The sequence below is a fragment of the Asparagus officinalis genome, chromosome 9 (assembly GCF_001876935.1).
Source record: "Asparagus officinalis chromosome 9, Aspof.V1, whole genome shotgun sequence".
Lineage (NCBI taxonomy): Eukaryota > Viridiplantae > Streptophyta > Magnoliopsida > Asparagales > Asparagaceae > Asparagus > Asparagus officinalis.
Window position 1 is genome coordinate 65,540,169 of NC_033802.1, and position 10,779 is coordinate 65,550,947.

At 38.0% G+C, this 10,779-nt stretch overlaps 1 protein-coding gene across 1 annotated transcript; it reads right to left on the reverse strand.

Moving 5' to 3' along the window:
• LOC109824450 (NADH dehydrogenase [ubiquinone] 1 alpha subcomplex subunit 2) lies at positions 1,286 to 6,312 on the reverse strand. The gene is made up of 3 exons (XM_020391054.1): positions 6,165 to 6,312; positions 5,965 to 6,071; positions 1,286 to 1,735 (listed from the first exon to the last, which is right to left on the reverse strand). The coding sequence occupies exons 1-3, from the start codon at positions 6,248 to 6,250 to the stop codon at positions 1,632 to 1,634; spliced, it is 297 nt and encodes a 98-aa protein (XP_020246643.1). The 5' UTR covers positions 6,251 to 6,312; the 3' UTR covers positions 1,286 to 1,631.

Below are 10,779 nucleotides of genomic sequence, written 5' to 3' on the forward strand. Positions count from 1 at the left end.
GTGTTCCGTGTATCGGTTTACCCCCACTTTTTCTTTGCTCTGAGCGTGTTGTGTAAAGGGTCTAATACTTTCACATGGTGTGATTACTTCACTGTGTTTGATACGGAAGAGCTTTTTAGGGGTTGTTTGGTTGGTTTCCTAAAAATCAAGAATAGGAAATTGGGTTATGGAAATCTCAAAAACATCAATTTTCTTCATTTCCATCCTTAAAATTCGCTACACCATCTAATAAAATATTATTTTTATTTAGCAACGAATCCATTTTATCTAATAAAATATTTTCATTCAACAACTCATCTAATATTATCTCGTAAAAATAAACCAAACATAAAAAATGAGTCACATCATCAAACTCATCTCATCTTATATTTAAAAATCACCCACATCATCCAGTAATATGGTGATAACTCATCTCATCTCATTAACATTTCATTTCCACCAATTTCCTCAAAAAAAAATTAATTTTCTTAAGTGTGGGTCACATCATCCAATAATATACAAACAACTCATCTCATTTATTTTCTTATTTTTAAGAATGAACCAAACACAAGAAAGAAACTATTATAGGAAATAGGTTTCTTATAATATGAACCAAACACAAGAAAGAAACTATTATAGGAAATAGGTTTCTTATAATACATTTCCTTATTTTTTTAACCAACCAAACAATCTTAAGAAACTATTATAGGAAATAGGTTTCTTATAATACATTTCCTTATTTTTTTAACCAACCAAACAATCTTAAACAAGTTTTCTTAAAAAATCACTCACATCATCCAATAATATGGTGACAACCCATCTCATCTCATCTCCTATTCTTTGATTTCCTTTTTTTTTAGCCAACCAAACAACCATAATACAAGATTTCATATTCTTTGATTTCCCACTTTTTTAGGCAAACAAACAGCCCCTTAAGTCATGGTTTGCTGAGCTCAAGCTGCATCTTGCGTGACGATTATAAGCTATCCGCATAAGTTCATGAATACGCTTCTCGTTGAAAATGCAACAGTAGTTACAGCAAATTATTTAAGAAGAAAACACTGTCGTCAATTCTAAAAGCACAAAACTTTGACAACGGATTCGCAGCGTTAAAAAGAAATCTCCAAGCTCTCTGCTTTCGGAGCCTCTCAAGAAAAGAGACAGAAATAAGGTAATTAAAAAAAAAGAAAAAGAGCATTTCCCAAGAGAGCGTCGCCTCATGTTAATTAAAGAGTAGTGTCAATAACTACAAGAAAAATTGAAAATGATATAAGACTAGCTATTGAAACTTAATAAACAGAACTTGAAGACGCAACTGATGAAGAGAGACTTATGAGAGCTTTCGGTGCAAAATTTGCACGCGTTACACTTTTTTTAGATTCCCCCTACAAAAAAAAAAAAAAACCCCTGTAGCAAGGGCCTAAATTTCAGCGGATAAAAAGAACAAGTCCATACCAAAGCTCAGATGTTTTAGTGGCTTTAGTTTCATCGTAAGGTAAAGGCTTAAGCCTATCAAGACATTATTTTGGCCGAAACCATCGCATAATACTCTTGTAACAAACAAATTAAGGCAGTAAAATCTCCCCGGCTTAAAATCTGCCATAGCCAAGATAGCCTCTCAAACAGAACAATAGATAAATTGCTGAGTGCTTTCAAGCCTTCATAGGTTCTCCAGCTTTGACAAGCTCCCCTAGTTTCTTGTTGATTTCAGCTTCAGGGAGACCATCCAAACGAACACATCTTTCCACTCCCATGTCTGCATCAGATAACAAATGATCAAAAGGTCACAGAGGGAGTTAAGAAGTCTAATGCTTCCATTTAAGCAATTATTAAAAATAAATAAAATTAAGGTAAGGTATACATTTCTAGCACGAACAAGAAAATACACGGGAACTGTTTGAGGTGACCATGGAATGGTTGTTTATACTGGCATTAAGAAGCGTATATTTGGATTGTCCAACCTTCAGTACTGCAATACTTTTAATAACAATTTAAAGGGTACTAGTTATGCACATAAAACATAAAGATATATTGCTTCGGTCTTGTGCAACGTTGAGCAAAAACCACATGGAATTGCCCACATGTAAGTTGTCACAATGCCTTCGACCATTTGATGTTAATTAAATTTTATTCCTCCAGAGACAACTTACAAGATGAGATTGAAATCAAGAGCAGTATATTCAAAGTAAAACAGAATACCTACTCAGTTTTTTGAAGCAAGCACTGGCCAAGCAGCTGAGAAAATAAAAAAAATGAAAATAGAAGAAAGCAAGCAATCCTTATTTTCAGACATTTTATAAACCAGTTTACCCTAGCATGTTCACAGAAACCATACAAGTCTCTGCTCTAAAATTCCAAAAAAAACAAGTATTTGATAATAAAATTGGTTGAACCCCACACACTTCTGACTATTGCCCAACCACATTTGGAAATGACATAGAATGGATTTTGATAATTCAATGTAGTCAAAGATCAGGTAGCATTTCAAATTCTGCTAGTAAATTTAAACATCTACATGTATAAAGTGTGAAAGTCGAATAAATTACCAAAGAAAATGTGTAGTGGAACTAAAGTATTAACAAAGAAATATTTCTCTCAATTGATCTTGCACAACACGTGATAAATTGTAAAATACCTGTTTCATCAACTTCCAACTGTTCTATTATATATGTGAGAAAACGTAAACTATTGATGATGCGATATTCATTTTTAGTGAATGAAAACAATATTATCAATGTGACTTCTTCCTCTGTTGGAAACCAAAGTAACCTTTCATACTATAAAGCTAAGAAGCACCGACTCGTGAAAAACCCCCCCGTCCCCGTGTCCGACGCTTGTCGGGGACGGACGCGCGTTCGACACGCGTTCGACACGCGTCGGACACGGCGTCAACGGCGTCGACACGGTCAGCGCTAGTCGACACGGCGAAGTTGAGGGCGACACGGCGAAGTTAAGGGCGACACGGCGAAACCAGATTTTGAAACCCAAACCCGAAACCCAAACCCGAAACCCAATTTCAAACAGAAACTCAAACCCTAACCCTAGTCGTGAGAAAACTTACCCGATTGAAGTCGAAAGGGCTCTTGCGAAGTGAAGAGGCGCCGCCAGCTCTCAGTCTCCTCCTCGTCGTCGTCGTCGTCAGCTTCTTCTTCGTCGTCGTCGTCTTCAGCTCCAAGGTCAGTCCCTCTCTCTCTCTCCCCCCCCTCTCTCTCTCTCTCTCGGACTCCGCTCTCGCTCTCGCTCATCCCTTTCCCTCTGGTTCTCTCTTTCTCTCTCTTTCTTATCTCTTTCTCTCCCTCATTTATCTCTTTCACACTCTCACCACAAAAAAACCCACAAACTTTCCCCTTTCAAAAAAAAAAACCCCAGGAACGCCTCATTCAACCCACCATCCACTGTTCTCCCTCTCTCTCTCGAAAAAAAATCGCACACGAGATTCAAAACGCCCCTGCCCTCCACTACGTTTATTTTTAATTTTATAATAGTTTCAAAAGACCTCTGCCCCCCACTACGTTTATTTTTAATTTTATAAGAGTTTCTTACTGTTTACTGTTTTGTCATTTTTCCCACTGTTGGATGCCTCACTGTTTGGGCTGTTTAGTTTGGTATTCTCATAGTTAACTGCTGATGGTTGGTTTAAACCTTTTTTTTCTGTTCTGCTGCAATTGGGTAATTAGGATGATGATCTCTGTTTATTTGCTATTTTGATGCTTTATTACCGTATTAACTGTTATTAATTATTCTTTTTTATACTGTTTTGCTGCTGCTGTATGATTTTCTGACGAGCCCACGATGGAGGCCATTGTGTTTGATGAGGATGAAAGAGTTGAATCCATAGAATAATCTTTTTGATGTTTCAACTTGAAAACTTTATTTTAAGATATGCTTTTGAGTGTAATTTTTATATTTTTGCAATGTTAGTAACTTAGTATTTTGTAGTCATTGAACTAGTTGCAAATTGAACTTTATTCTCTTGTATTTTTATATGCTCAAGATGAAAGTAGTGAAAATTAAAAAATCTAGCCGTGTCGCCGTATCCTATTTTTTGGGGTTTTGCCGTATCCGTGTCCGTGTCCGTGTCGTGTCCGTGTCGCCGTGTCCGTGTCCGTGCTTCATAGCTATAAAGCTTAAACACTTACTTGGAACCCTTTTCATTTCTTAATTTTCAGTCACTAGAATAAGCAGATTATAGACAATATAACACAATTGACATGTAGCATTACAGTTAGGACAGTCAAATTTAAATCATATACTGATCCTCCAAAAGAAAATTGCAAAACTAAATTGAAATAACACATTCAACGATGTGTGGGCAATTAGCAGTTTGTACTGCTTGCATGCACCCCCGACTATGTAATTGGATTCACTTCCTCACAGTTCACAGGTAATTCATTATGCTAATTCCAAACTGTCATCAAACTTCAAATATATTATGACACGTGTGTTATTCTCATTGCTTCATACATGATTTTATATAGAGAGGGGTATATGAGTTTGTTCCCTTTGTGTGTCTAAGCATGCATATACCAATGGAATGACCAGTCAATTTTCATTATTCCCAAGTATGACCCGCATGGAACTGAATATGCCCCTTCCAGTCCATTTTCATATTGGCTAGTGGGCCCACATGGAAATGAATTGCGAAGATTCTCCACGAGGCCGTTGAGATCCATGTGATGGAGAGAAAGGTTTGTGCTCGTGAGTAGCGTATTGACTTGAATAGTGCTGACTTAATTTTTCTCTCGCTTTCATTGGGTTGTGTGGTGAAGAAAAAGAAAGTGACAATGTTGAAACTTTTGATCTTTCGGATTCTCTTTCATTTACTGTTTAATTTACCTTCCAACCAAATAATATAAATTGATTGTCTCACGCATTTTCTTTATTTCAGTTTCGCTCAAACCAAATAAAGCTTAGTGTTTTGAGTGGTCTCGCCAAAGAAAAACCTCATATACCATATATTTCAGTAGCATATCACCGTATTCTAATAAGTGAAGGTTGGAAGTAGTGCAAATAAAGGAAGAAACAAGAAATTGTCTTGCCTTCAAGATGGCCCTCCAGCAGCAATGTCAGCTATACATAGTGTTGTCTCCTCTTTCTCCATGTTTTTCAATGTTTGTTCTTGTTATATTTTTCTTCATTTTTTCGAAGTTTCACCCTATAGTTTGTTCATCGCATTATCTAATTTCTTCCTCCTTTCCATTTCTTGATCTCCCTCTCAACTCTTATAATGGATAAGTATGAGACTAACACTAATTACAAAGATGCAAACTTACATGTAAGCTCATGCAAGAACTTCTGCGCATCAAAATAGCTCCTCTCAGGCAGTCACTTCTCATAATACAGTTGCTTTTACTTCACTGGTTACATCATTCTCTTAGCTAGAAGGGAAATGGTGGGAAGAGACACTTCTCTCCTAGGTGTGGTTTTTAATTTCTTGGTCACATGCCCACAGCTGAAGGGGTAAGGGTTATACTTCTTTTGTTGGGAAGGTCTCTTTGTCTACTTAGCACATGCAAATCCCATGGCTGGTACATGCTCTTTAACTAGGAAAAACTATTTTAGCACTGCTTGTTCTTCAACAAGACATTTTTAACCTAAAACTTTTAAGGAGATAGCCCTCTAGCCTTGGTGACGAAGAAAGAATTTTTATTTGGAATATTATCCAAATTTTATTCAAATTTCCCTGCCCACAACCGATTTTTATTAATATTTGTACAAAACGTGGCGAGGCCGATTGAAAGTCTAATTTTTTTTTGTAATCCCAAATAATTGTCTAAATTTCCATCGGCAATCAAGACCCGTTCTTTTGTCAGAAACAAGGACACTGAAGAAGTTCTTCATGCTACAACCTTAAAAAAAATTCTAACCTTAATCCTTCTGCCATCTTAAACTACAACAATCAAAACATTTAAAGCCGAGGTTATACACAATCATTTCATTTAGAAATTAAAAGCATGTAGCACTTCAATCCCAATGAAAACGTACCGTATCTCGCCCACAGCTGAGGTTGAGTTCCGCTGCACTCGCGGATCAGGATAGGGAGCTTAGGGTTCAGCGTCTTCAGATCCTTGTAGTTCTTGCGCACAAATTCTCTGCCGAAAACAAGAATCAACCTTAACGAATTGTTAGATTTAAAAAAAAAACCCTAAAATTACTCCCAAATGAATGAAAATATCAAAAAGTACCGAGTTTGGGCGCTTGCAGGTGAAGTCTGACAGAAGAGGAACCGGAGCTCCTTTAGATTCTTTGATAGCTGCGATCTCCACGCCATTTCTCTCTCTCTCTCTCAATCTGGAGGGCTGAGGACAAGTTAGTCATTAAAGTAAATGATAGGGGAGACGAGCATCAGCGGCAAGTGTTTAGCGGGTCGGGTTTGTACCCGAGACCGTCCGGACCCAGTTTGAAATTAGGCCTTTCATAGGGTTCAACCGGCTAATTTTCCACCACTTTTACACTTAGGGCCTGTTTCTACCTCGGCGCTGGGTTGAACTCAGGCCCCGGCCGGGTCAGTGTAGGCCGAGCTGGTGATTGTGATCCCGGGTATGGCCCTCGACTTAGCCCGGCCCACGACCCGTACAGTTCCGAGCTGGGTGGGACCCAGCCCACAACGGTTTGGGTTACGGGGCCGGCCTATGAGTTTGTAACTTCTTTTGTTTTAGTTACTGTTATTTGGTTATATTTCTTGTATTAATATTTGTTTAATTGTATTTAGTTTACTTCTTAATTATTTTAGACTCTTATATTGTGAATCTGTGATAAAGATGTTCGTGGGTGTATCAATTGTTAAGGTCTAATGTTTCAAATATAGACTTGAGTTATGAGATCTTTCATGGTTTATTCCTTCTCTCTAAAGTTTTGTTTATTTTCTTTTTTTTTTTTCATTATGTGACATTAGAGCAATGAATAGATTATTGGATGTAATGTAATATTATGAATGGGATATAATGTAAAATGTGGAGCTATGATAACTCTTTGTCCGCGGGCTTGACCGAGCCGTGACCGGGATGAGCCGCATGTGGGCGGGGCCAAACACTTAGCTCCCTCGAGCCTAGCCTCCGACTCGGCCCGTCCGGAGCCCGAGTTAGGTCAAGCTTGATATATATGGATTGTGCCAGATTACGACCCACAACGGGTTAGGTTGGGTCAGCCCATGAGCTAACTCGGCCTATGTCCATCCTTATTTTCTGGGAAATAAACACCACTAGCACATAGGTGGAACACATTTTTCTTATTTTAAGCCCATTTACTAGCAATTTGTAATAAAACGTGTCTTCCCACTTGGTGTGTCCTTTTACACTACTGTTATTCCTATGACATGAGTCCCACGTTATACCCTCTTCTCTTTGTCTTTTGTGCAATCAAACAAAAAGTGGGAATAGTGTTATAGGAAATGATTTCCTATAACACTATTTTTCCACTTATTTACCAACCATACAGACCCTTAAATACTTATTTACCAGCCATACAACCCTTAAATACTATAAGTTGTAAAAAGTAATGGATAATTACTATATGTTGTTTATCATTAGGATATTGTAAATGTAGTTTAAAAAACATGTTATAATAAAAATACCCCTCCATAGAGATGAATATAAAATTTAAGAAAAAGATGAAGAGTAAGTATAATGATAAATATCTATCTACCCTTTAAAAGAGGGAGTACTAGAAAAACTTTCTGTACCCTAAATTACCCTTTACCTATTGTAAATATTGTAAATATAACAAAGTTATACCTTTTTAATCGTTACACAAAATCAGAAATCAGCAGCACTAAACCCTTCGTTCATTTCTTTCTCCGTTCCGTCGGTTACGCATTCTCAATCTTGCTCTTCTTCTACGTCCCTCCCTCTCTCCTCAAACCTCCAAGAATTCCCCTCCCTCTTCGCCAGCCACAACACTCCCCTCCTCTCCTCCCCAAACCCTAGCAAACCCTACGTCAAAAACCCCAGACCCCCTCATTCTCCTCCCTGTCCCTCTCCCCTCGACGAAACCCTAACCCCAGCAAATCCCTCCTGAAATTCCTCTACCTCCTCGACCGATCCCTCATAGGCACCGCCGCCGCCGGCATCGTCGGCGCCTTCACCTACGTCTGCCTCCTCGCCATCAACACCATCAAAACCATGCCCCTCGACGCCGCCGTTAAGACCTTCAGATCCGATGGGATTCTAGGGTTTTACCATGGCATTTTGACGGTGCTCGTCGGGTCGTCGACGAGCTCGGCGATCTACTTCACGACTTGCGAGTTTGGGTAGGCGATGTGGGGGAAGTTTCTGGGTTACCCTCTGATTTTGATTCCGTCGACTGCAGGGGCGATGGGGAATGTTGTGTCATCGGCGATTATGGTGCCAAAGGAGTTGATTACGCAGAGGATGCAAGCTGGGGTTGCTGGGCGTTCTTGGGAGGTAATGGTGGATGCATTTGTTGAGCTCGTGATTGAATTTTTGATTTAGTTTAATTTTTTTGGTGTTTCTTGGTGTTGGGGGATTTTGTAAGACTGCTCTTTTTTAGAGAACTAGGACAACTCATCTCTACTACCCCCAATGAAATCCAAACATCCCCTGTGCTTCTGCACGCTCATGCAAGCTGGTTATGCACTGATTGAAAACGACAATCCCAGCATAACCATTCAGTGGGTTACACTTATGCTCCGGGAAAGCCTTCCCACTTTCTTAATTCATCAATTGCCAAGATGAGTATTATTGTCATCATCATCACTGCATCCCCTCTACCTCAGTTCTTAAATTTTGGGCATCAGTTAGGATCATGAAGGAAAATCATCGAAGAAGGTAAGATTTGATTTTAGCTATGAATCAAAGAAAATATTCAGGTATGAGTTGAGTAGTTTCTGTACTTTGATTTTGATTTTGAAATTTATTTGTATATGCACTCTCTTTCTTGGATTTCCTATGAATCTTCTTAGATGAAGTATAACTTAGTACAAAACTTGATGAGTGTATTGTAGGCGTCTAAAATTGCCTATGAGAGCCCGCACGAAACTCGAAACAATGAATTGGCGAGACAAGAAGACTCACCTAAGCAGCTCGTGCGCGCCGGTCAACGCGCGTACATCAAATCAGCTCGTGCGCGCCGGTCAACGCGTGTACGTCAAATCAGCTCGTGCACGCCGGTCAACGCGTGTACGTCAAATCAGCTCGTGCGCGCCGGTCAACGCGCGTACGTCAAATCAGCTCGTGCATGTCGGTCAACGCGCGTACTTCAAATCAACGCGGGTCTACTTTCCTTTTCTTTTTAAATGTCTATTCATTATATTAACTTAGGATCAAAGTTCAGAATTGTTTAATTATTCATAATTGAGTTATTGTTATTTCTCAGGAGGCTGGCGGCCCCAAGATTCTCATGAAATATGGAAGAGTAGATGTTACTGGACTTGAGCAATGTCCAGAAGAGGGGAAAGTTACTGGTGTGATGCTAAACTACATTAAGTGTTATGTGCATTTGGTTTTTATTTTCTTCATATATTTGCCTCTTGATAGTTGACCCACTGATTTTCCAAGTTTTTCACCATTGACATAGTGATCACCAGGATAAAAAATATATTCCTAAATCAGCTGACTTTTTTTTCCTTCTTCTGAATGGTGCATTTTGTTGACATATGCTTTTCCCATAAGTGCATTGTTGTTAGTTGTTTTTTTAATGTAGTTTCATAAACTTTACTTCATTATTTACTTGAGGAAACAGTTGTCACAACCTACACTTGAAAAAATGATCATTTTTCTCCTGAAATAATTAAAGAAATAAATCAATATTACTGGTACTTTTTTAGCCATGTTTCTTAAAATTAATATGATAATATGGGAAAATCAATAAAAAACAGTCACTTAAATTACATATTTTCACATGTATTTAATTGAACTATTTTTTTTTATTTTTTTGTCTAATAAACTTCAATATTGCATATGCTTTATTGTTTAAGCTATGGAATACAGTTGATGTGCTTTAAAATTTGTCACCATGCATCTGATATTGTACCAAAAAATCAGCAACTGCATACCTGTAATCTTAACTGCAAATTGAATTTCATTTTCACTTATATCTTTAACACCTTTTCACTAGAAACTTCGCTTTAGGATTCGTACACCCACTATTATAATGGATAATTGATACAATAAAATGCTTATGCTTAATGGACGAGTTTAGGATTCGTACACCCACTATTATAATGGATAATTGATACAATAAAATGCTTATGCTTAATGGACGAGCATGAATCTAATTAAAATTGAGGAAGTATGGATAATTGATACAATAAAATGCTTATGCTTAATGGACGAGCATGAATCTAATTAAAATTGAGGAAGTATATCTTCGCATAAATTTCGTCTTCCAAATCTCATCCCGTTATAATGTAAACACATGAAAGAAGTGATATTGTATATGCAATTTATGCTGGTCCAGGTGCTTGGATAATGCTTTTTCTTGTTTAACACTCTGACTTTGTGCTTCTCTGTCTTATATAGCTCAGGCTTCATTTCAAATTAATAATTCACTTTTTCACTTTCCAATTAGATGCTGGACCACCTTCACATGCTGAACATTTACAAAATGTATTCTACAGAACAGGACTTAATGACCAGGTTCACACTTGCATCAAAATTGATGCTAATGTTATATGAATCTCTTTAACATTTTGTAGCTTATAGATTGTTTGACATGCATGAAATGTATTTTGTTGCTTCAGGAAATAGTTGCACTATCCGGTGCACCTACACTTGGAAGGTCTAGACCAGAACGCAGCGGTTGGGGAAAACCAGAAACAAAATATACGGTATTTATACAAAA

What these genes read in the sequence shown, in the direction of transcription:
- LOC109824450 (XM_020391054.1), bottom strand. Translation starts at nt 6,250, where the DNA reads ATGGCGTGGAGATCGCAGCTATCAAAGAATCTAAAGGAGCTCCGGTTC. An exon ending in CCTGCAAGCGCCCAAACTCG is followed by an intron (nt 6,072 to 6,164) that starts GTACTTTTTGAT and finishes TGTTTTCGGCAG; the next exon opens with AGAATTTGTGCGCAAGAACT. An exon ending in TCAGCTGTGGGCGAGATACG is followed by an intron (nt 1,736 to 5,964) that starts GTACGTTTTCAT and finishes TATCTGATGCAG; the next exon opens with ACATGGGAGTGGAAAGATGT.